General features: G+C 42.2%; 1 protein-coding gene across 1 annotated transcript in view; it reads right to left on the bottom strand.

Annotated features, from left to right (window-relative positions):
• Positions 1 to 448: 448 nt before the first annotated feature.
• Positions 449 to 24,402, bottom strand: part of HS6ST2 (heparan sulfate 6-O-sulfotransferase 2) — a 378,854-nt gene continuing 354,900 nt past the window's right edge. The window contains exon 3 of the mRNA XM_077145201.1: positions 449 to 3,559. Coding sequence (XP_077001316.1) covers positions 2,683 to 3,559 — 877 coding nt within the window. The 3' untranslated portion in view covers positions 449 to 2,682. The remainder of the gene's footprint in view (positions 3,560 to 24,402) is intronic.

Raw genomic sequence — 24,402 nt, 5'->3', positions numbered from 1 at the left:
TTACAGCAAATTATATTAAATTAAATGCTTAGCTTTATCCTCTGCCCTATGGGTAGAGGGGATGGACAGGAAATAAAGCAAGCTATTTTTTCCTTTCTCCATGTTCCTAGATATGCAAGCATCTAATTGAAGAACCTTTAAATTAAAACACACACACATACTCTATCTGCATAACAAACCTTGTCTTCTTTCCCTGGTGACTTTGTTTTACTCAAAAGGAGAAATGGTATGGTTTCTCAAAAGGAAGCATCTAAAACTAAGGCCATTTTCCCGTGGAGGATTAGAATGGGCCATTTCATTTTTCCAGGCCTGACCAGCAAGAGGAAAAAGGAAAGTCCTTGAGAAGAGAGAATTTTGTTATTGTGTGTGATGTCACAATGGCTAATGGCTGTAAGTCTTGAAATCATGAAATTACTCAGAGCTTGTAATTTAAACTTTATTTCATATCTATTGTTAAATTACACCAAATCAGTGAATGGTTTGTAAAGCTACACCACTGGACTGATGTTTACAATTGAAATCATGGGATTTACACGAGGCTGACAAAAACGTATATTTATAACACCCCTTATATACAATAATCAGTATAGACAAAGAAAATGCACTTAATCTCAGCAAACCATGCACACCACAGCAATTACACAAAGTTTTTTTTTTTTCCTGTAACAAGCTTTTCCACTGGCTCGTGCTCCATCCTGCTTCCCAGCAGTACCTATCAGTGTTAAGATCAAATATTTCCAATTAAAACTAAACAAAATCGAAATACCATAGTTATCTAGAGAACACTTATTTTAAAAACACACTGTACACAAAATAGTTTTACTCTATAAAACACTTTGACTCCTAGATGCGTTTGATTTTTAAAAATGTCCATCCAATTTTTCGGTTCTCACCCATCCCAAGACTGCAAAAGTGTCAGACAAAACAGAAATTTTGATATACTGATACAAGCTTAGAGTCAAGAATATCTATTTCTAAACCCCAAATACTCAGCTTTCTGTCTAGCTTGTGGCCATATGATTGCAGAAACCAGATCATGAGAAAGTTGCACAAATGAGAAGATTGTACAAGATATGATTTTGATGGCCACATCTCTGAGCATATCTCTCTTGAAAACAAAAATGCCACTTCCAGTCCCGTCACCCTGCTTGACTGATAGCCAGGGGGTTAGCGTAAGTCCTTTCAAAAATGTAGCAAAACCTGTAAAATGGAAACTGCCCAGAATCATGCTGCCTGACAGCACAGAGAGCTACCTCATTTTATTCTGTTTTTTATTTTACCTTGCTCAATTCATAATTGATAGCTTCAAAGTGTTTTTTGTGTAAACTCACACGACTAAATCACTCTTCTCTATTCATACGCTCATGATACATAACCACACTGCCAAACATTCTTTTCTTTTGTTTTTTTCTTAACATAAAATCTGGGAGAAGGGTTAACTCAAAGTATTGAGATACATCTTTTGGTGTTACTGAATAGCTCCGGCTATTCCAATGCTTATTCAACCATTTTTTTGCTCTTGTAATTGTCTGCAATCTGTCAACACGAAAAAAAAAGAACTAAAGGGCTAGAAATAGCCACTCCAACCGAAAACATTACAATAAAAATATACAAAAAGTAAACAACAGTTCACATTCAGGTTTAATTTTACCTGATCAAGAATAATTCATCAATATTTTTAGACACATTATCCTGCTCAAGAGTTTCTTGAAAAGGACCACATTACACAAACATTGATAAGACAATTCTATAGAATGAGAGTCCTGACTTTTATCCAGGATTATATACCACAATAAATTCAGCAAACACACCATTTAGATAATGAATAAAGATTCTATAAATGGATGAGTTTGGAATGAGCACAACTCGGAGAAGCCTTGAAATGAATGAAAGCGCCAAAAATATTTCAGAATTGTTGAAATTACAGTGCCCTAAAAGTGTCTGGAAATCAAATCTTTGTATCAGTATTCTATTTGGAAAAAAAAAAGTTCTTTTGTTTAATATGAGATACACCCTGTTTAAAACCTTTAAATAGCAGAAAATAGAAAAAGCTTAAAATTTTAAACATCTCTTAAATAACAAGATATGTGTTCCCTTCTACTTGAAAAGCCAATGTTTTTACATAAACTCACCCATGTTTGGGTGGCAAATTTCTCATTTTCCAGAGTTTGGTAAAATTTACTATCAGCTCTTCTTCTATTTAAATGACTCCTTGCTAAACTTCAGAAGAAAATAAAAGGTCTCATTTTATTTATTTTGTTTTATTTGGTTACTTCCAAGGCTGGGTTTCAACAATGTATCGCAAATAAGTTAAAATCCATTTCTCAGCCAGAAGTTAAACGGTCATATTGTATGTTTTCGTTTTGTCTCCAGAACTAATTTGAGAGCTTCTTAAAATACCTAAATGGCAATTTCTGGTGAGTCTGGTTTGGCTTTTGGATTTCATAAATAGTCCAATAAACCAAAGAGACAATTTAATTACATATTGAGATTTGTTTTACCCACACACAGTATAACATTTAATCGAAAGGCAACTGTAAAGGCAACATCTTTGCGTTTTTTCTTTTGAAACTTCCCAAATGAAGGAAGCAGGATGTGTTTGAACACGCTCATCTTTTAAGATCTGCCATATATTTTTTACTGGCGCAGTGGGAGAAGCGAGCACAAACCTTCGTGATCCCTCTAACGCCATTTCTCTACGCTGCCTGCGTAGTCCCTGCTGCCACTGCTGGAGCTGCTTTCGCTCTGCTCTTGCCCCAAGGCCTCCCTCTGGCTCGAATTCTGACTTGAGCTCTGAGTCAGATTCTGAATCGGATTCTGAATCGGATTCTGAATCGGATTCTGAGTCAGATTCCGATTCGGATTTGGATTCGGATTCTGACTCTGATTCTGGCTCTGGCCCTGACCCTGGCTCTGGAACTGGGTCTGAAGGAACCTTCCCTTCAGAAATTTGCGTTGTTCCTGACGCTTCCGCCTGGCCTCCTGATGCTCCTTCTGCCTCATAAACTGATACCTCTGCAGAAAGAGGTCTTTGGCATAGCTGTACAATTCCATATCCAGGAAATTCAGTCCCTCAATACGCTTTTGGATTTCCTCATTGATCTCTACACTAGAAGCCCTAGTGGTATTGTATTGGGTAAACGGTGAAATAAAGTTCATGTTGAAGGTTTTCTCAAACAGATACTGGGTCTTGCGCTGAAATTCAGTGAGGCCGAAGAATGCCATGTGCTTCAGATTTGACTTGGCGCTTTCCAGGAGGACCTTGTTTCTTTGCTTTTCGGGCATGACAGAGAGGTTGTAACAGCCTACGAGGGTCAGGTCCGAGAGCATGCGTACCTGGCGGTTGTTGGCTAGATTATAAGGGCAGTCCATGAATTCCTTAAGGGGGCAGCCAGACCAGTCATCACCAGTGTAGCAGCTGGGAAGTTCCTCTGAGGTTGGAGATCTTCCATCACAGACGTGCAGGGATGCTTTCCACGTCGCCCCTCTCTGAACATGCCTCCATTCGCTCAAGTACCGGGACAGCGGGTCTCGGAGGATGGTGATGTAGTGGAAGTTCCTAAGGACAAAATACAGAGACAGAGAGTCAGGGATGTGGGTGACACAGGTGAAGTCAGAGAGGCAAGTGGCACATGTGATGTTCACCGGCCAAGAAGGAAGGCAAGAGGTGAATGATGAGTGACCTGGTGGCATGTGTCCTGTGAACCGTGCTGTAGTCCCCCCCCCCCCTCTGTCTTGCTAGTCTGGCCACACAGTATATCCTTTTACCCAATTTGCTGACACTTCGGCTAAAGCAGGTATGAATAGGTCAGGCCCAGGATGTACGAGCCTTGTTCTTCATTTCCCCTTCCCTCTCTCTTTCGCTCCATCCGATGGCACAACCCCCCCCCCCCCCCCCGGGACCTCATTGGGTAAGCAGGCAACCATTTTTTTTTTAACACACCCACTTCTAAACCGCCATTAACTGATCATGAAATGGACACTCAGTGGAAGGAGGTGATTTCTTGAAGTGATACGGAGTTGAGAAGTGAGCGCAAATCCTAAGCTTTCTTATTAAACATGTAAATCATAAATGCTCTTGTATATTTAGAAAGTCTAATCTGGATATCTTATCACAAAACAAAATCTCAGTTGACAAGAGTACCTGCTCAGATGCTTTTGATTCTGGATGTTGTCATAACATCTCGGCTCCTATGTGATGCAAGTGGAATGTAGAGATAGGGAGAGGAGCCCAGGGCCTCCAGAAATAAACATTGAGGTTAGTCATGAACTGAAATAGATCTGGTAGCTGCCAAGGGCAGAAACCTTGGTTTCAGTCTTCCCTCACATGATAATATTCCTAGTATACGAAAGTTAACTGTATCAGTTCCAAAATGTTCCTTTTCTTTCTCTACCTGAAGGACACCAGGATGTCAGCAAGAGTGAAGGCTTTGCTGTACAGCTATCTTCTCTTTAGTACTGCAAATGGATACTTCTTGTTGCCCAAATAGCAGACTCAATCATTTAAACCATGTACCCAGAAACATACATATTCAGCAGATGCACACACATACCTCACACCCCAGAAACACTGAGGTCTACAGCGTAATGAGGCATATACAATAAGGAAAACAACCCTGGGATTGTGTTTTTAATAACAAATGAGTTTCCATTCAGGTACACTGGATAAAGGATGAAGGATGAGGTCATGGAAGGGCAAATTGGGTCAGGAACCCAACTGTAAACACTGAATATTAGCATTCAGTTTTTTAAACAAAGGAAAACTGGGGAATGGCTTACAACTTTTCTGAAGTTTATTCTTTGTCATTTGAGGGAATGGACTTCTATGCACATGCAAGACGAGCCAGAGAGAACCTACTCAACCATTTGGCAGAATTTGTTGGCTGAAATCCTCTGGGAGGATACATTTCCCCCAATTTTTGGACTTCCACCTACTCTGAAATCCTGGGTAGAAATTCCCCTATTCTGTGCTTGGAAGTTAAAAGTAATATGAGGATACTAGGAACAGCTCTATGCCAACAAATTAGAAAGCCTACATGAAATGGATAAATCCTAGAAACACACAAACCAGCTACACTTACTCAAGAAGAAATAGATGACCTCAACAAGCCAAGAACAAATAAAGAGATTGAATCAGATATACAGACATCCAAACAAAGAAAAGTCCAGGACATTATGGCTTCACTGGTGAATTTTACCAAACATTCCACAAAGAGTTAACCATTCCTGCTTAAACTCTTCCAAAAAGTTGAAGACGATGGAACACTTCTGAAATCATTCTATAAGGCCAATATCACCTTAATACCTAAGCTAGATAAAGATGCTACAGGAAGAGAAAATTACAGACCAATATCCATTAAGAATATAGATGTAATATCCTCAATATATCTACCAAACCGAATGCAACATGGCATTAAAAGAATTGACCAAGTGGGATTTATCCCAGGTATGCAAGGGTGGCTCAACATAAAAAAATTAAGGTAATACACTCAATAATATAACAAAGGAAAATAACCCAATGATCATCCCAATCGATGTAGAAAAGGCACTTGACAAAATCCAGCATCCCTTCATGATAAAAGCACCTTGAAAATGAGGATTATAAGAAAACTACCTCAACATAAGAAAGGGCATATATGAAAAACCCATATCTAACATCACACTCAATAGTAAAAGCCTGAAAGCTTTCTCTCCTAAGATCAGAAACAAGACAAGGATGCCTACTGTCATCACAGTTGTTCAACATTGTACTAGAAATTCTGGCAAGAACAATTAGGCATGAAAAAAAAAGGTATGTTATTTATATTGGAAAGGAAAAAGTAAAACTTTCCCTATTTGTAGAGGATATGAAGCTATATATATAGTAAATCTTGAAAAATCTACCCCAAAGCTACTAGAGTTAATAAACAAATTCAGCAAAGATCAACATGCAAAAATCAGTAATGTTGCTATACATTAGTAATGAACAATCTGAAGAGGAAATCAAGAAAAATATCCTATTTACAATAGCAACTAAAAGAATCCAATATTTTTGGGAAAAATGAAGAACTTACATTCAGAAAACTACAAAACAGAAGTCAAAGAAGACAAATAAATGGAAGGACATTCTGTGCACATGGATTGTAAGACTATTGCAAGATGATTGTTAAGATGTCAGTTCTACTCAAAGTGATTTGCAGATTCAATGCAATCTCAATCCCAATCCCAAAAGCCTTCTTTGTTGAAAAGAAAAGACCAATCATCAAATTTATATGGAAAGGTAAGGGGCTACAAATAGTCAAAGCCAATGTTAAAAAAGAAGAATGAGGGCTCACATTTCCTGATTTTAAAACTTATTATAGAACTATAGTAATCAAAAGAGCATGGTACTCATCAAAAAAAAAATTTTAACCATCAAAAAAAGAAAATAAAATTTAGCCATCAAAGAAAAAAAAAAAGAGCATGGTACTGACACAAGAGCAGATATCGACCAATTGAATTGAATTGAGAGTTCAGAAATAAACGTTCACATCTCTGGTTCACTGAATCAATCATTTGTTGAACAGTCTATTCTTTCTCAATTGAGTTAAGAATAGACTCTTCAACAAATGGTGTTGGAAAAAATGAATATCCACATGCAAAAGAATGAAGGTGGACCCCTACCTCACACGACATACAAAATAAACAAAAGTGACACAAAGATCCAAATATAAGAACTCAAGCTAAAAAACTCCCAGAAGGAAAAATAGGGACACATCTTCAGGACATTGAGTTAATCAATGATTTCTTTAAATTTACATGAAATGAAAAAAATTGGACAAATGGAACTTTATCAAGATTCAAAAGTCTTGGGCATCAAAGTACTTAAAGTAAAAAGAGAGGGCAATGGTGGCTCAGTGGCAGAGTTCTCGCCTGCCATGCCAGAGACCCGGTTTCGTTTCCGGGTGCCTGCCCATGGTAAAAAAAAAAAAAAAAGACAACTTACAGAATGGGAGAAAATATTTGAAAACCACATGTCTGATAAAGGCTTAATATTCACAATATATAAAGAACTCCTGTATCTGAACAGCAAAAAAACAAACAACCCAATTTAAAAATGTACAAAAGATTTGAATAGATATTTCTCCAAAGAAGATATACAAATGGTCAAAAAGCACATGAAACAATGCTCAACATTACTAGGAATCAGGGAAATAAATGCAAATCAAAACCACAGTGAGAAACCATTTTTACCCACTGGAATGGTTACTAATTAAAAATAGAAATAAAAAGTGTTGGAGAGGATATGGAGATATAGGAACACTCGTTCATTGTTGGTGGGGTCGTAAATGGTGTAGATGCTGTGGAAAATAGTTTGTTGTTTCCTCAGAAAGCTGAGGCAACCACATGTTTAGGTATATAGAGTATCCAAGAGAACTTAAAGCAGGCACTTGAACAGATATTTACATACTGATGTTCTTAGCAGCATTATTCACAATTGCCAAAAGATGGAAGCAACCCAAGCTGTCCATCAACTGAAAAATGGATAAGCAAAATGTGGTATATAGACACAACGAACTATTATTCAGCCATAAATACAAATGAAGTCCTCATACATTCGACCAACATGGATGAAGCTCGAGGACATCATGTTGAGTGAAATAAGCCAGATACAAAAGGACAAATATTGTATGATCTCACTGATATGAAGTAATTAATGCAAGAAAATTATAGTCAGAAACTAGAATATAGGTTATCAGGGGCCAGGGTCAGGGTAGAGAATGGGGAGTTAATGCTTAACAGAGTTTCTCTTTGGGGTGAAGAAAATGATTTCATAATGGATGTTGCTGATCGTGGCACAACATTGCAAATGTAATTAAAACCAATATATTTGAATATGGTTAGAAAGGGAAATTTTAGGTTGTATGCATGCTACTAGAATAAAAATTAAAAAAAAACACATAGGACTGTACATGTAAACAGTAAACCCTAAAGTATGGAGTAAAAGTAATAGTATAATTGTATTAATATTGTTTCATCAATTGTAACAAATGTACCACCCTACTGCAAAGTGTTAATAATAGTGAAAACTGAGTGTGTGAGATGGGTATAAGGGAACTAACTCTAGCTTCTGCATGATTTTCCTTTAAAGCTACAACTTCTCTAATCAATTTTTTAAGAAAAAAATTAATGGAGTAACCTACATGCTTAACTGACCGTCCCCACCTAATACATTTTACTGGTTTAAGCCTACAGTGACACCTTCTGGTAAATTCCAGAGTGCACCACAGTGTACATTTGAGGCTTTCTTTCCTAAAACCCATCCTTGTCTTTCAGAGGAGATGGATTCCAATCAACAGGGTTAGTGTCAGGATGGGTATTTTGTAAGCACCATTCCCACACGGAGAGAGAGAGAGGAGGCAGCTCAGAGGAGCAGAGACAGATTCTCAGATAGTCTCTAGATTTATGGACGTGTGACTATAGTACATCTTCAACCTGAAGGTGCCCACATGCGATGAGGGGAGCCTCAGTCTCTACACTGTAGAGTTTACCATGCTGGGAAAGAAACTAGAGGGGCCTAGACTCATACACACACACACACACACACACACACACACACACACACACACACACACACACACACACACACACACACACACAAACACACATGTACTGCCCCGGTTGTAAGAGCCACCCTCAGGTCAGATGACCATATCTCTGGGGATTCAGTGATCTGTCAACAGTTCCCATCTTCCAGAGAAAACATTCCCAGGAGGTTCAGACCGCCTTAACTCTAAATACATGATGCTGCTAGAAAACACGATCCTCCGGGTGAGAAGGGAGATCTGCTGAAGGTCTCCAGGAGTGTCCAGTGGCCTCCCTAATTGCACAGTGTGTTACAGGAGGGAGGACAGGTAAGGAGAAGAACCTTGGAGGTTGGCAGAGGATCCAGTACCTATCATTCTCAGAGAAGAATTGTTAGGGCAATGTCAGAGTAGTAGTCCCTGTTCACAGAGCAACTGAGGAGGTGAAACACCAACCCAATGGGAATGCAGTTGGGCAGCCCAGAAACCTGGATGTCACAGTTACAACTGACAGCCCAGTTCAGTTACCCCCTGCACTGGAGATACAGACATGGATAAGACACAGGAGCCTAAGGGGAGCATTTCAATATGAAGTGCTAGCAATGGCTACAGAGTGCAGTGAAAGCCTCTTGCAGAGATTCTTAGCCTGGATTAAAGATATGAGATAGTTTCACCTTGAAACAGAGCTTTATGTTGAGAAACAAGTAAGGATTCGATGAGGCAAGAAGACAGGAAAGGAATATGAGGCAGAAGGATCAGCACATGCGAAGGCCAGAGGTATAAACTAGCTTGTGGCGGGTGGGGTGGGGTCGGGGCACATTGAGGAGTGAATAGCAGTGGCAGGGTTTAAGGATGGCATTGGAAGGCCTCTGTTGCCATATTAAATAATTTAGACTTTATTCCGTAGGCAACAAGGAGGTCTTCGAAGGGTTTTAAGCAGTAGGGCGACATGTTGAGATCAATGTTTTAGACAGATCACTGTGGATAGTGCGTGGAGGTGGAGTTAGGGAAATAAATTAGTTAAGAGGCTACTGCAGAAGATAAGGCAAAAGAAGACGAGGGGCAGACTAGAGCAATATTTAGGTGGCAGAATTCACAAGACTTGGTGACAAAATCAGTGTAGGGGAGAAGGAGGCAGAAGAGTTAAGGACACCTCCTCTGTTTCTGGGATTAAATTGGAGGCCCTTATGGGGCATCCGAGTGGAAACGGCTGGTAGAGAGTCAGGCAGACAGATCTAGCACTCAGAGAGCAATGTGGGCTTATGATGAAAGAGGTGGGAGTTCTCAGCATAAAGTGGAAGTTCTAAACCATGAGGTTCTCCTTAGGGATCTGTTCTTCCTTCCACAAAGTGGCTTTCGATATTTGAAGACAGTCTTCATGTGCCCCAAGGCCTCTCTTTCTTTATGCTCAATTTGGTTTGCAATTATTCTGAACATTGCTTCAAGTCCCCTCACTGCCCTCCTTGTTGATCTCTGAAAGCATTCATTTCATTGGAACGTGGCCCTCTAGGCATGGCATAGTGTGACAAGTAAAAAGGGACAGTCTATCACCTCCCTCATTCTAGACACCATTTCTGTTAATGTGGCCTCTCAGATATCAGAGACCTTTCAGACAGCCAGGCTGTACCACTGACACACAGTGAATTAAACTCTTTCATTCTTTTACACATGTGCCATTTTTGAAACCGATCTACTTTGTCCAGACTGATGTAGTTGTTTTTGTGACCCTGTTTAATTGTTTGTTAGGGTTAGTTGAAGACTGTCAAAATGCAGCTGGATTCTGATAATGCCCCCGTTCCGAGTAAGGTGAGGGGCAGTGTAAAAAGACAGCCTTTCGAAATACAAACGGCCAAAAAGCACATGAAAAGATGCTGCATATCACTAGCTATTAGGGAAATGCACATCAAAACCACAATGAGATATCATTTCACACCTATTAGAATGGTCATTCTCAAAAGACAGAAAACTACAAGTGCTGGAGAGGATGTAGAGAAATAGGAAAACTTATTCACTGCTGGTGGGAATGTAGAACGGTACCTACCACTCTGAAAGGCAGTTCGATGGGTCCTCAGGAAGCTAAGTACAGAAATACCATATGTTCCAGCAATCCTGTCACTAGGTTTATATACCCAGAAGACGTGAAAACAGGGACATGAACAGATGTGTGCACAGCGATGGCCATACCAGCATTATTCACAACTGCCAAAAGTTGGAAACAACCCAGGTGTCCATCAACTGGTGAGTGGATAAACCAATTGTGGTATATACATATATGATGGAATATTATGCAGCTGTAAGAAGGAATGAAGCCCTCATGCATGCAATAACATGAACGAGACTTAAGGACATTATGTTGAGTGAAATAAGCTAGTCAGAAAAGGACAAATATTGTATGGTCTCAGTAATAATTATAATGAGCAAACTCCGGAGGTTGAAATCTAGGGTATAGGTTACCAGGAGATAGAAAGAGGGTAGGGACCGGGCAGGTGATGCTTAAGGTGTACATACTTTTTAATAAGGTTGATTATAAATGTTTGGAAATGAATAGAGGTGATGATAGCACAATACTCTAAGTGCAATCAACAGTGCAAACTGTGAGTATGGTTGAAAGGGGAAGTCTAGGGTCATGTATGTCACTAGAAGGGAAGCCAGAGGATAAAACACGGGACTGTATAATAGTGAAATCTGCCGTGTATGATGACTGTGGTTAATTGCACAAATGTAAGAAAGTTCTTACATGAACTAGAACAAATGTACGCCAATGTTCTCAAATTGACTACAGTGGTGAACTGCAATAACACGGAGAGCTCACTTTGGATGGACTGTATGGTTTGAAAATAAAATTGTCAAAAAAAAAAAGACAGCCTTTCTCCAAACTCCAAACTCCAAACTCCAAAAAAGACAGCGAGGAGAGTGATAGACCAAAGAATGACTCGGACATGTCCAGCCTAGTGAGTAAGATAGGGCATTTATTAGGGGCATGCATGGGGTCCTTGTCCTTGACAGTGGGAGGAGATTCAGCAATGGTCTGCACTGATGGGGGGAGGGGGGCTGGGAAAGCAGGGTTTTATAGTGGGCATAGTTCAAGAAGGCACGGAGCCGAGAGAGCTAGCACATGCACATGTTGCCAGCAAAGTCAACTGTTTCTTAGTATTTGTCTCTCTGGGTACAATTTCCCATGGAGCTAACCTTGGGGAAAGATAATGAAGGCACAGAGCTTGGAGGGAACGTGCAGGAATGTGCATAACTGCTGACAAAGTGGGAAGAGTTGGAGGACATTGAAAAATGCCAGGACATTACGATGTTATAATCCCTCAATATTTTCACTGTACCTCCTTGTTCCAGTTGGCAATGCCCATATCCAGGCACTGATCAAAACAGAACAAAATGCAGGTGTGAGCAGGATTGTGGCAGCTGCTGGCAACTTCCCCTTGGGTTAAAACAAACCCAAGGATGCTGGTGAACAGAACGATTTAATTTTAAATAAGAGAGCCAAATGTGGCCCTGGGAAAATCACACTCAGCCTGTATCAGTTAATAGTAATTGGACAGGACTATCTTGTGACCACACATGGCACTTGATTAAGATGACCAGGTGTCACATGTTTAAATTGAAGTCCTGGGTGCATGGGTGGGTCAGTGGTAGAATGCTAGCACTTCATGTGGGAGACCCGGGTTCGATTTCTGGACCATGCAACCCCCCCAAAAATTAATAAATAAATAAACTGAAGTCCTGACACCCCACCAGTTCCCTAGATTAATTGTTTCAGTGCCTCTGTAGGCCCATGGTGCCTTTGTAGGCACAGTGGCGTGAAAGGTTTATTGCCCTCTACATCTAGCCCCAATTTTCTGTCATTGATAAGAAAAGGTGGAAACAACAATAGGAATCAACAAAAGAGCTGTCTAGGCAAGAAACCCTTTGATCAACCGTGACTCCTATTTCTCTCTCATCACCAACATCTAAATCTTGCTAAATATCTGCTGCTTCTATTCTTAGCATCTCTCAAATCCATCCTTTCCACCATGACCTCATCACTTCAGTACTGGATCATTACAGCAGCTTCCTGTGGACCCACCAGCTTCCGGTCTCACGGACCTTCCAAATCACCCCACGGCACATATCTGATCTGTCATTCCGTACTTAAGACCTCTCAATGGCTCCCTATCAACTATGACATGAAGACCAAGCGCCTCCACAGGCTAGACACAGCTTGTGGGACCCTGTCACCATCTTCTTTCTCCAGCTTCCACTCTAAAATGCTCCCTCTACACCAGTCAGTCTCAACCGGGTATGGGTTTGCTCCCAATCCCGGGACATCTCTGGCGATATCTAGAGACATTTTTGGTTGTCACGGCTGGGGGGGGGAAGTGCTACTGGCATCTAGTGGACAGAATACAGAAATGCTTCTGAACAGTTTACAAATTATTCAGAATTATTCAGCCCCAAATACCAATTGACCTGAAGGTGAGAAGTCCTATTCTATACTCTCATATTCTAGGCATATAAAAGTATTCTCAAATCTCCAAATTGGTCCCAGGCAATGGCCCTACATGGCTCCTGCCTTTGTATAAGGAGCAGCCACTATTTTGAATGGCTTTTAGCTGTCCTTTGTAGGTTACCTGGAGAATTCCTTCAAAAGGCCTATCTCTCTCAGCCAACATGGCAAGCAAATTCCTACTGCCCTCCCCCTCTCTACGTGCCCTCCCCGTCTATGACTCCCAGGGGTGTGGACCTTCTTGGCAATGTGGGACAGAAATCCTAGAATGAGCTGGGACTCAGCATCAAGGGATTGAGAAAACTTTCTTAACCAAAAGGGGGAAGAGCAACATGAGACAAAATAAAGTGTCAATGGCTGAGAGATTCCAAACAGAGTCAAGAGGTTATCCTGGAGGTTATTCTTATGCGTTATATAGATTTCCCCTTTTTAGTTGAGGTGTATTAGAGAAGTTAGAGGGAAGTGCCTGAAACTGTGTTCCAGTAGTCATGTTTCTTGAAGATGAACGTATAATGATATAGCTTTCACAATGTGACTCTGTGGTTGTGAAAACCTTGTGTCTGATGCCAAGGTTTTGACAGATGAGCAAAACAGTATGGATTAAAAATAAAAAAATAATTGGGGGAACAAATGTTAAAGTAAATTGAGTAGGTTGAAATACTAGTGGATACTGAAAGGGAGTGGTAAGGGGTATAGAAAAAAACGGGGAACAAAGGTTAAAATATATTGAGAAGATGGAAATTCTGGTGGGCAATGAGAGGGAGGGGTAAGGGGTATGGTATGTTTGAGTTTTTTCTTCTTTCTTTTTTATCTCTTTTTCTGGAGTGATGCAATAGTCTAAAAAATAATCATGGTGGTGAATATAGTACTATGTGATGATGAAAAAAAAAAGGCAATTCAAAGATCGCCTTCTCCATGAAACTTTCCCTGACCTCCCTAAGCAGTTAAGCAATCCCACCCTCTCCCTTTGCTCCCACTGGCTGATGCTCTCCCACTGTAATGTGCTGGCTGCCCAGTGTTCTGTCTGCCTTCCTCATTGGACTAAGAGCTCCGAGAGTGTAGGGACCATGTATCTTTTATCACCGCCCTTCAGGGCCTGGCACAATGTTTGCCATAAAGTAAGCGATTACTAAAAGATTCTTGAATGAATATCTGCAGCAAAAGCAGTTGAGCTTCAGATGAGTTCACAGGAAAGCACATATCTTATTGTTCTACGAGGAATAGCCACTAGATGTCGCTATTAAATAACAGATAAACCATTTTAGCCCTGCGATGGGACAAGACCTGTTTGTCTGTTGTTCTTGGCTTCCTCTGTAGTAGCCTAGTTAAAGATGGCTGGGCAGTTGAAGGGTATTAAAAATACGTAAATGGATAAAAGCAAGGATCACGACTTTTTAAATTTTTATTTCAATGGACTATCCTGAAATAAATGCCTTGAGTTCTAAGTCACAGAATCCTAGACTTCTCAGAACAAGAAGAAACCTTTGAGATAATAAATCATTGAACTCAAACCTTACCCTTTTACAGATGGAGAAACTGAGGCTCTGAGAGAGGCAAAGACTTTCCCACAAGCCTCAAATTACCAAGAGCCCTTGGGAATCAATCTAATTGCAAGGGCTTGAAGGACTGTATTTTTAGTAGCCCCTGTATTTGTGTCTACTGATTATCTAGGATGGCACAATAAACAAGGAAACCAGGCCTGAAAGAGTTCACTCACTCACGCTCACGAAGAAGGAAACATTTGCTTACTGAAAGAGAGTGCTTCTTTAAGCTAACCCAACTGCATACCCAGGAGCTCTCACAGTTTTCCTGGGGCTGGGAAACCCCTTGTACCTGGCCACTTACCCATTAACTCCCAACAATACTGTGAAGCAGATATTATTTTTCCCATTTTGAGAAAGAATAAGCTGAAACTAAGAGAGATATCATTTGACTAAAGGTTATTGAGCAAGTAAAATAAGGGTGGCTCAGACTTGAACCCAGTTTTCGCCGATTCCAGAACTTGTACTCTTTTCATCCTAGTGCTGGGAACCAAACCCAAACCCAGGTTTTCTGGCTCCATGAACAGACTAAAATTCTGAGTGTGGTCCCTACACCAGCAGCACGAGCAGCGCTCGGGAACTTGTTAAAAATGCAAATTCTCAGACCCACCTACCGAAACAGGAACTCAGGGGTTGGGGGTCTTACTATCTTACTAACACTAACACACAGAATTCAGGAGATTCTGAAACACATCCACAGTCCAGTTTGAGAATCACTGCCCTAGGTATGTGGTCTCTGAGATTCCCGGAGGTTCCAGAGTGTGGGCAAGGTAAACTGGTCCCCAAGGGCTTGTGTGAATTCTCACTATACTCCTTGGAGAAGTTTACAGGGATGCCCGTTTCTGTCAGAGAATTTTATCCTAGCAAAGTTATAAGGCTCATGCTGAAAACATTTACTTGCCTTTGAGGTTACTGGGTCACAAAAGGTCACCATAAGGTTTTTCCTGCACTACTTAAAGGGGAAATAAATATCAAAGCCATTTTGTTTTACAGAAGGCCACCAAAACTACCAGTTAAGGTCGTAGCAGTGATCGATAATAAGTTAATTCAAGAAAGGAAACAAATTCTTAGCTCAAATCAATAGAACTGAGCATTTTATTCTATCTGTAGTTTAGGTCTGCATTTTTTTTAGAAAGCTCAACCTTTATTCATTCTGTTCTTGGAGTAATGTCAAGCGGCACAGAGATAAGGAGTGCTGTAGGGGGGCTAAGTGAACCCTGCAGACCGCGGGGGTTGATATGACACTGAATCATTAATACTGAAGGTCTGCTCTCCTTCCTTGACTAATGATGCCTAAACCAACTGCACAGATCCTCTCATTGCATGCAAATGACCTGGAAAAGCAAGGAGGATGGCTTTCAGATCAAACAACATTAATATATGAGTGCAGAATAAGTAAAAGTACAGTTAATTGAATCAAAGGCAAATAGGCTTCAGACTTAATGGATTGGCTCCCTCCAGCCCTGGAGTTGCCACTTTGACTTATTTCTTGTGTGGCTCACATACTGGCAGTCCCCAAAGAGAAGTCCCATAAATGTTGTGAACAGTGGTGCTGACAGCCTCATAAAAGGAGTGTGGGGTGCAAGGGGGGACTACTGTGAAGTGGGAGGCCATTCACTATGATGTGTCACTTTTGGTACATTTGTCAAAACAGTCTTGTGGCTTAGTAGACTATCCCGTCTCTAGGGAGAAGAAAGAACCAGCGCAGGAATATAGCATGGGCTACAGGGTGCAGTGACACTTGTGATTTCATTGAATTGTCTTCATAACACTGAAAAGACCTAAATGATCTGACTGCTGAACCTCTCCCTTTCCCCTTGGAGTCCATGTTGTGGGCTCATGACTTGGCCAGGCTCTGCTGGGCAGTCCATGAGAAATGGGGAGCAGGATCAATCCTTAGGAGCCCATTGATCTGCAAGACATACAAGATTTGACTGGTTCCTATGTAGATGAACCAGACCCTAGCGCTTGCCACAGTCATACCAGGCAGGGCATCCACCAGACACAAGCTCAACTTTGAAGAGGTGGGTGAAGAGTCTTTGACCCACCAAAGGAATTCTTCAGTTCTCTCTGCAGGGTTTGTCTGCTACTGTTCATACCTCTGTGTATACAAAGTAACCCCTTAATTAGCAACTTAATCGATTTGTTTCCTCTGGTTAACTGAAGGTTAACCGTGTATTTCAGAAAACAGTCAACGGGGCACAAATGGCTTTTCATTAAACATAAGGATTTTTCTATGCCATTCTCCTTCTGCTCCTTCTATTATAAGCAGGAAAATGATTTTTTCTGAGCTGGAAAAGAACTGAAGATTTCAAATGTCTGCAAATTCACACGAAGGTAGAATTCTTCACACAATAAGTCCTGGTCATAATTACTTCTTTTTCAAGAATTCTAGCTCTTCTCTTCCCCAAAGCCCAGTATGCTCCAATATATATAAATCTAAGGAATTCTGCAAAGAGTGAAAAAGCTGAGGTCTTTAACAAGATGTGAAATTCCAAGATGTATGACCCAGAGTTCACTCAGTTGCTTGGCATCATGAAAATGTCTGCAGCTTATACTATCCCTTCCTCCGCAAACTTTTTTGCATCATTAATATATTTTACTAAAATGCATTACAATGCTTATTTGAAACATTCACATGAGATTAAAATTTATCAAGTCCATTTCAAGATTAATCTAATGAGGAGTACTGTCATCATGAAAGATGAGTGGAACTCCCCCACAAATTTTTGCATTCTAAAATTATGTTGTGAGTGTGCTACTGAGATAGAAAGAACTTTTGGAGAAAAAGCCCCTCAGTGCACAGATGATGTAGTAGGGATATGGTCTGCCCAAGTCACATGGACATTTCCCTTCCAGGGACCCCTCCCTCCCCACAGGCACAGCTCAGCTTACTGCATTATTCTGATGTGGTTTTCTTCTGTCAAAGTGCTGCCCCCTTAGGGCTGGAACCTGGGGCGGTCAGAGATAGGAATCGGTTCTTTTCAGTTCCCCAGCCGTGAATTAGGATCAGAGAGAGGTGAAGAATGGTTAAGCGCCAACCGTTCTTATCCTTCAACCAGGGGACAGAAAGAGGCCGGGGAAATTTCTAAGTGTCACCAGTGGGGCAATCAGTGTCACTGCCTCTGTCCTGCCTCGTTATTAGCCAGTGCACACACTACAAAACACAGCATGCTCAGAACTCAACAAGGAAGTAATAAAACTGCTAACTTTGTGACATTCAATTCGGGAACAGGCATACACAAGGACAGAACACAGTGCCCTTTTAGCCCTGGAGGTGGGGACTTGGCCTCAGGTTGCAGGACAGATGTTTCATCAATCCCTGATCAATGTACCAACTGCGGGTGGGTGGGTGGCCTAGAAGTTTCCATGAGCAGCACTGCGACCACAGCGAGGATGCCATAGATATCTGGGCTCCTGCTCTCGAAGTGCTTAGAATTCAGTGGAGGAGACAGGACCACAATTCACTGGGGGGTAAAGGCAGAATCTAGTGAAGCGCTGATTGTGTCATCCGGGAGTAGGTGTCAAATGAATCAGGGAAGAGGGCATTTACTGTGTGCCATGGTAATCAGGAAGGCTTCATGGAGTAGGAGGGACCTAACGGATAGAAAGGATTTAACTAAGGGGGTGGGGGTGGGGGATGTGGGGTACATCTCTCTGTAGTGAGGAAGCATTTTATATCCTGTATTTTGACATGGGCAACAGCACAGGAGAGGGGATGCTAATCAATGGTATGGTTTCATGGGCGCATATCACGTGCCACGCATTATGCTAGATGCTTTCTTACAAAACCCCACCAAATAGGTGCTAATGACTTCATTTGCAGCAGACTGCGTGTAATGGTTAAGAGAATGTGCTCCTAAGCTAATCTGTCCAAGACGGAAACCACCAGCCACAGGGAGCTATTTAAACTATTGAAATGCGGCTAGTGTGAACTGAGATATGTGGCAAGTGTTTTCCAGCATAGTAAGATTTCCAAGAGTAACTGTGAGAAGAATGTAAACGATCTCATTAAGGACTGATTATATGATCACAGGTTAAAATGATAATACTCTGGATATACTGGGTTAAGTAAAACATATTATCCAAACGCATCGCATCTGTATCTTTTTGCCTTATTTAATTTCGCTATTAGAAAATTTAACATTACACATGTGGCTTATATTATATTTCTATTGGACAGTGGTGTTCTAGAGCCAGGTTGTCTGGGCTCAAATTCCAGCTCTGGAAGTTAGTAGCTGTGTCAACTTGGGCAAATAACTTAACCTCTCTGTGCTTCCATTTTTATCACTAATAAAGTAGGAAAAACCACAGAGTTGGAACATAAGCCCTCAACAAATGTTAGTTTCTACTGCTGTTGTTGTTAAAGGGACAGTCTAGCCCAAATCAACTATTTTACATACAAATAAGAGGATTGAGCTAAAAATTGTTACTTAATCTTGCTAAAATCACAGAGTGAGTGATTTTGTCTGTAAGGTCTGCATGACTCCTGAGCACAAACTCTTACCCAATGCCCTGGCGGATGCGCTACTTGGTCTCTGTATCCTCACCACCGCGTATGTCTCACCCACTGGCCCGCGCATCCTTTCCTGGGCCCCAGCACCGTCCCAGGATCCAGAGGCCAGGAGCAAAACTGGCTGGCTGGAGCAGGGAGTTTAAAATAAGAGGCAGTGGGATATGAAGGGATGTGAAAGGACGGGGCCCATTTGTTGATTTTTGCGAATTCATTTCAGAACCTCAGGGATGGGATCTGTACGTGTTAGAGTTGGGGGGGGGGCGGGGCTGGGGTTTGGGATGCAGCTGGTGACCATTTTAGTCCCAAGTTTCCCATCCCGTAGACGAAGAAACCATATACCGGCTTCCCTGCCATCTCCAGATTGTGAGAAATCTGGAGACACGTGTAATCATTTCTTTAGGGACCTACACAAAGACAAGGGATCAAGTAACAGGCTTTTTTTTTTTTTTTCACCTAGTAGGCAGTCAATAAATATTATTTAAGGTAATTATGAACAGACTGTAGTCACTCCTTCACCTGGGCCTGCTGGACTGTGCTGTTTGGGCTTCAGGCTCCCTGACTGTGCTTTGGAGAAGTAGTTAGAAGAATCCTAGTCAGGATAAATGCCTGCTCTTAGCATTGTGCAGTTTTCCAGAAGAGTGCAGGGGAAACTTTTTTGTCCCACTAAATGAAGGCTGCCTGCCCTTCTTAAGCCCCAGGCTGATTTTAATGAGCGCTAATATTGTTTTAAGGTGCTGAGAGAGATCAAGTGCAAATGCTGGCTTTTGTCGGGGAAGCAGCCCTCATTAACCATTTCAACTGGAAAGAATTGGAGCCATTCAGAAATTTCAAGGGCTGGCAGGGTCAGGCCTCCTTTTCCCCAGGGAGAGTTTTCCCTTCAGGTATTCAGGCTGCAAAAGGCCCAATTCGTGAATAACAGGGCCGGGCTGCATGTAAGTGGAAATATGCATTATATACCTTAACAGGCACAGCCTTGTTCCTTTACAATGATAATATGGCAAATAAAGAAGTAAGGCGCTAATTCCCCACCCAGCCTCCCTACCTAAAAAAAAAAAAAAAAAAAGAATCCTCTGTCACGCTGGATTGGGTATAGGAAGGCACTGCGAAAACAAAAAGATCCTGCTTGTCAAGGAGGAATTATTCTGAAGGTCATGTGCCGAAAAAGTGCTTAAGGGCTACAAGAATTCTCGAAGTTTGCAGTGAACACGCTTTCTCTGCTTCCCCTTTAAGAGGTTTGGGGCGGGGGGGGGGGGGAAGGGGGCCACGTGCCCTCCCTGTATCTTCCCCCAGGTGACAATTTAACATCACACTGTACCTTCCTGAATCCGAAGGAAGAGACGTTTGCGTAGCTGTCCAAAATGTGACAGAACGGGAAAACTTACAGTGCGTGGAATTAGCTGTGTATGCTGTGAAACAGGCCACGGCTCCATTTTGTTTGGTGAAAGCATAACCACCTCACACTTTTAGACAAGGTAGCAACAAACGCCAAACACCAGAAAACCCAGGGCAAATGGCAAGCCCCTTTTTTTGTGCAAAACGGGATCTTCCTTGAATGAAAAGGGGTGGGGCCGTCTAATAGGTATTGGTGGGGAGAGGTTCCCTGATGGGGGAGCCTGGCGGTGCTCCTCACCCGTCCCCGGCACGCTCTGACCTCTGGGCTGCTTTCCCACGTTTGGAAACCAGACCCAGAATGACAAAAAGGCATAGTCTCCGGGAAGGGGACTGATCAGAGGCACCCACGGGGGAAGGCAAAATCCCTATAGTTTATGCCCAGAACACTAGGGTTGGCGGGGCCCAGTTCCTTCGCCAATGACAACAGCAGACCCAGAAATGAAGGGCCCCACAGCTAGTTTGTGGTAGAGCCGGGGGATCCAAAACCAAATCTCTGCTTCCTCGCTCAGTTTTCAGAATATCCTGCTCAAGGTGACCGACCAGCAGGAATCGGCTTCACGAACAGGCAGCCCCTCTGGTTGGCAGGAGCTCATTTATTCTCCACTGCAAGATTTGAAACCCATAAAGAAGGACTAAATGTCAATGATCAGACTAAGAGAGAGATGTCTGACCCTGACTTTCTAACTTCAGGCAAATGCTTGAAGGCAGAACCACCCTCGGACACTACCATTAATCACTCACCCTGAAGACATGTCAATGGCAAGTCACGCTCGCTTACATGCTGCAGGAGCCACCTACACAGATTTCTCTTCTAGCTTCGCTTTCCTTGCTGGAATGAAGGTTCTTTCTCAGGGATGGTGACCCAGAGTGAGTTGGATTTAAGGTCACAGCTGATTACTCTAAGTGACAGTTCCCTCCCACAATGGATGTGCAGAAAGGTCATGTGGAGAAGGTCCACTGACATTAGTGCTGGGGGGGGATGGGGAGGGAAGGGGGAAGGTAAGAAGGTTTGATTACTACCAATCAGACATTTCAAAAGGTTTTCACTGATTATGTCTTTAGTTCCTCATGCAAACTTGTGAGGTATCGAAGACAAGAAATAGAATCCCCATTTTAGAGGAAAATGAGCCTCAAACAGAGGTGTAACTTGCCCAAGGATACACAGGTAGCAGCAGCATGTCCAGAACCAGAACCCAGGTCTCCTAATTCCAGACTCAATGGTCTCCATTCTCACGTCTCTCTGTTGCACACTAAACTGCTAATGGAGATCCAAACAGTCCATTTCTCTTGTCTTGTCTTGCCAACCAGGCTGTAAGCTGCTTGAGAGCTAAGAATTCTTGGCATCCCTCTTTAAGGTCAGCACAGGACCCAGCATCTTACAGGGACTCAGACCGGTGGATGGCAACTGATGGAACATCTACTATAAAGTCTTGGAATTGCCCAGAATGCTCTGCTTTTTCCTCTCCCTCCTGAGCCACATTCAGCTTCTCCTTCCGGGTTATTCACCTCCAGTTAGAATCCAAGGGCATTAGCCCTGAAGCCACACAAGCCCCTCACTGCCAGCACTGCACTGCCTTTGGTGGCACTGCCCCAGCCAGGAGAGACTGTTGCACACAGGATGCCATCCGAAAGGGAGAAGAAGGCGGCTTCCCCTCAGACACTTCCTCACCAAGGTCTACAAACAAGTTCACCCTTCCTTACTTCCTTTTGTCTTATATGAGGCCAGAAAACCTTGTCCTCCACCTTTCCCCATCCCCCATCCCACACATCCCCTTTCCTCCAGCCTTTCCCAAAGGACTTTCCAATCTTAGGCCACTCAAATGTCTTAGATCTGGAAGGAAAGTGATTAGAGAAACACTTTTCACCAAGGTGTCATATTCTTAGCACCACTAGAAAGATTTGCGTCTTTAAGAGATTAAAGATTTGCATCTAAGGGGTGATGCTGAGACTTCCTGACTTAATTTCAGGCAGGTCAAGTACTGTGGGGCAGGAGGCATTCCTTAGGCCCAGAAATGACAACTAGTACTGGAGTGGCCACTGCCTCAGGTGAAAGGCTGGTTCCATAGTCTAATCAGACAGATTATTCCTTTCTACTCAAAGAAGACAAAGGGATTTAAAATGGGCCATTTGGTGACACTTTTGATCAAACTGTTTGTTTGACAGTTTTGATCAAACTTTTTGTTTGTTTGTTTGTTTTTGTTTTCCTTTTCAAAATCATGAATCAGTCATGAACCCACTAAGTTAAAACAAGATTTGACTTCCCCAGGGCTACTTTTGAAGTCCTGTTGTTTCCTTACCTCCCCCTCCCTCCATTTAACATTGATGAGTCTAGGTGTTACTAGAAATGTGTGTGGGGAGAAGGCATTGACCTTTACCATCTATGTGATTGAAAGAATGTGTTGACAGTTGAAATATGGGCAGGTACATTTTGGAGAGGGCAGAGTTGCCGTATTTCAGTGTGCCAAGCAGAGTTGAGGTGACTAGTGAACTCCCCTTCAAGGTTCTTAAATAATTAGAAACATTTAAATTTCTCAGTTCATTTCCAAAGTTTAAAAAGCTGTAATAGTAAACCTTTTTGAAGTCTTAGCACCCCAAACCCCTCTCTTTCCCCTCCGTCTAGAAAGTTCCCTATGGCAAAGATTGTTTTAACAAAGCACATTCTCATTCTCTCTTTCATTAGACCTTCACTATATGCCTGTTAGGAGACAGGCCAAGTCCATTTTGGAGATGCAGATACCAATGTGCAGAGGTGCAAGATCACACAGCTGGTAAGCAACCACATCTCATGTCTTAAATCCACATCACGTTATACCAAGTCCAGACTCGTTTTGATAGCCCACGCGACTCTGCCTATTTTATTTTGAAATGAAAAGAATTTTGCACGAAGCTGTGCGGCGGTGTCTGCTGCACCCTAATAGGACATACAACCAGGGCCAGCCTTATGAGGTGGCATGATTTCAGGGATACTGGGAAGCACACAGTTGCTCCCTGCTAATACCTGCTCCAGAGATCACACTGTAGGATTTATTTCTTTGGGTTAAGTTCTGCCTTCTGTGAGTGGGCAGAGGGTAGGCGTAAGACGTAATAAACTATTAAGACTTCTCAGTCATTTAGAAGGGAGGAGGGGACTAACTAACCTCAAAGAATTTTGCTGGGGCTAAGGACCTGTCTGAAATCTCCAGTTTCAAAATAAATTGTGGGGAGAATTCTCACCTACCATGCCAGAGACCCGGGTTTGAGTCCCAGTCCATGCACTTCCCCAAAAACAAACAAACAAAAATTCAAGAAATGGTGCTGCAATAAGGGAATATTCACATGGAAAAAGAGTGAAATGTTGACCCTGCCACACATCATACAAAAGAAAAATTTTAATTTTGGAAGCACAGGCATAAAAGGGTAAAGCATAAATTCTGTAGAGAAAATTAGCAGTTGATTTTTAGTTGAATAACATGCCCAATTTATCATTGTCTTATTCCGGTCTTGTCTTGCGTCACTATTTCCCTGCACATTGGCCCCACACTCTAAGAAAACCCAGCTCCTCGCTATGCCTCTCATCGCTGCCCCATGCCCATGCTTCTGCCTATGGTTATGGTGCTGCCACAAGCACCAAACAGCCTGCGCATCTCCGCCTGAATAGTGCTGTCTTTTCCAGGCCTCCTTTCCCCTGACTTGCACAGCTGAAGCAACCACACCTTGCTGCAAACCTCCAGAATGGATGATCTCACCCTCTCTTAGGAGAGCCTAGGCATACAACCTTATAATCTGGGCTGAATCCTGTCTTAAGTCTTCTCTTCTCTCCAAGGCTGCCCCTTGGAAAGGGGGCAGGACCAGGTCCTCTTTATATCTCCTTTCTTCACTCTCAATGGCCCAGAGTCCTGAGAAATGGCCAGCCAACGAGAAATTTTTTGTAGTTAA

Source organism: Tamandua tetradactyla, chromosome X, assembly GCF_023851605.1.
Source record: "Tamandua tetradactyla isolate mTamTet1 chromosome X, mTamTet1.pri, whole genome shotgun sequence".
Classification (NCBI taxonomy): Eukaryota; Metazoa; Chordata; class Mammalia; order Pilosa; family Myrmecophagidae; genus Tamandua; species Tamandua tetradactyla.
This window is presented reverse-complemented; position numbering and strand designations above follow the sequence as displayed.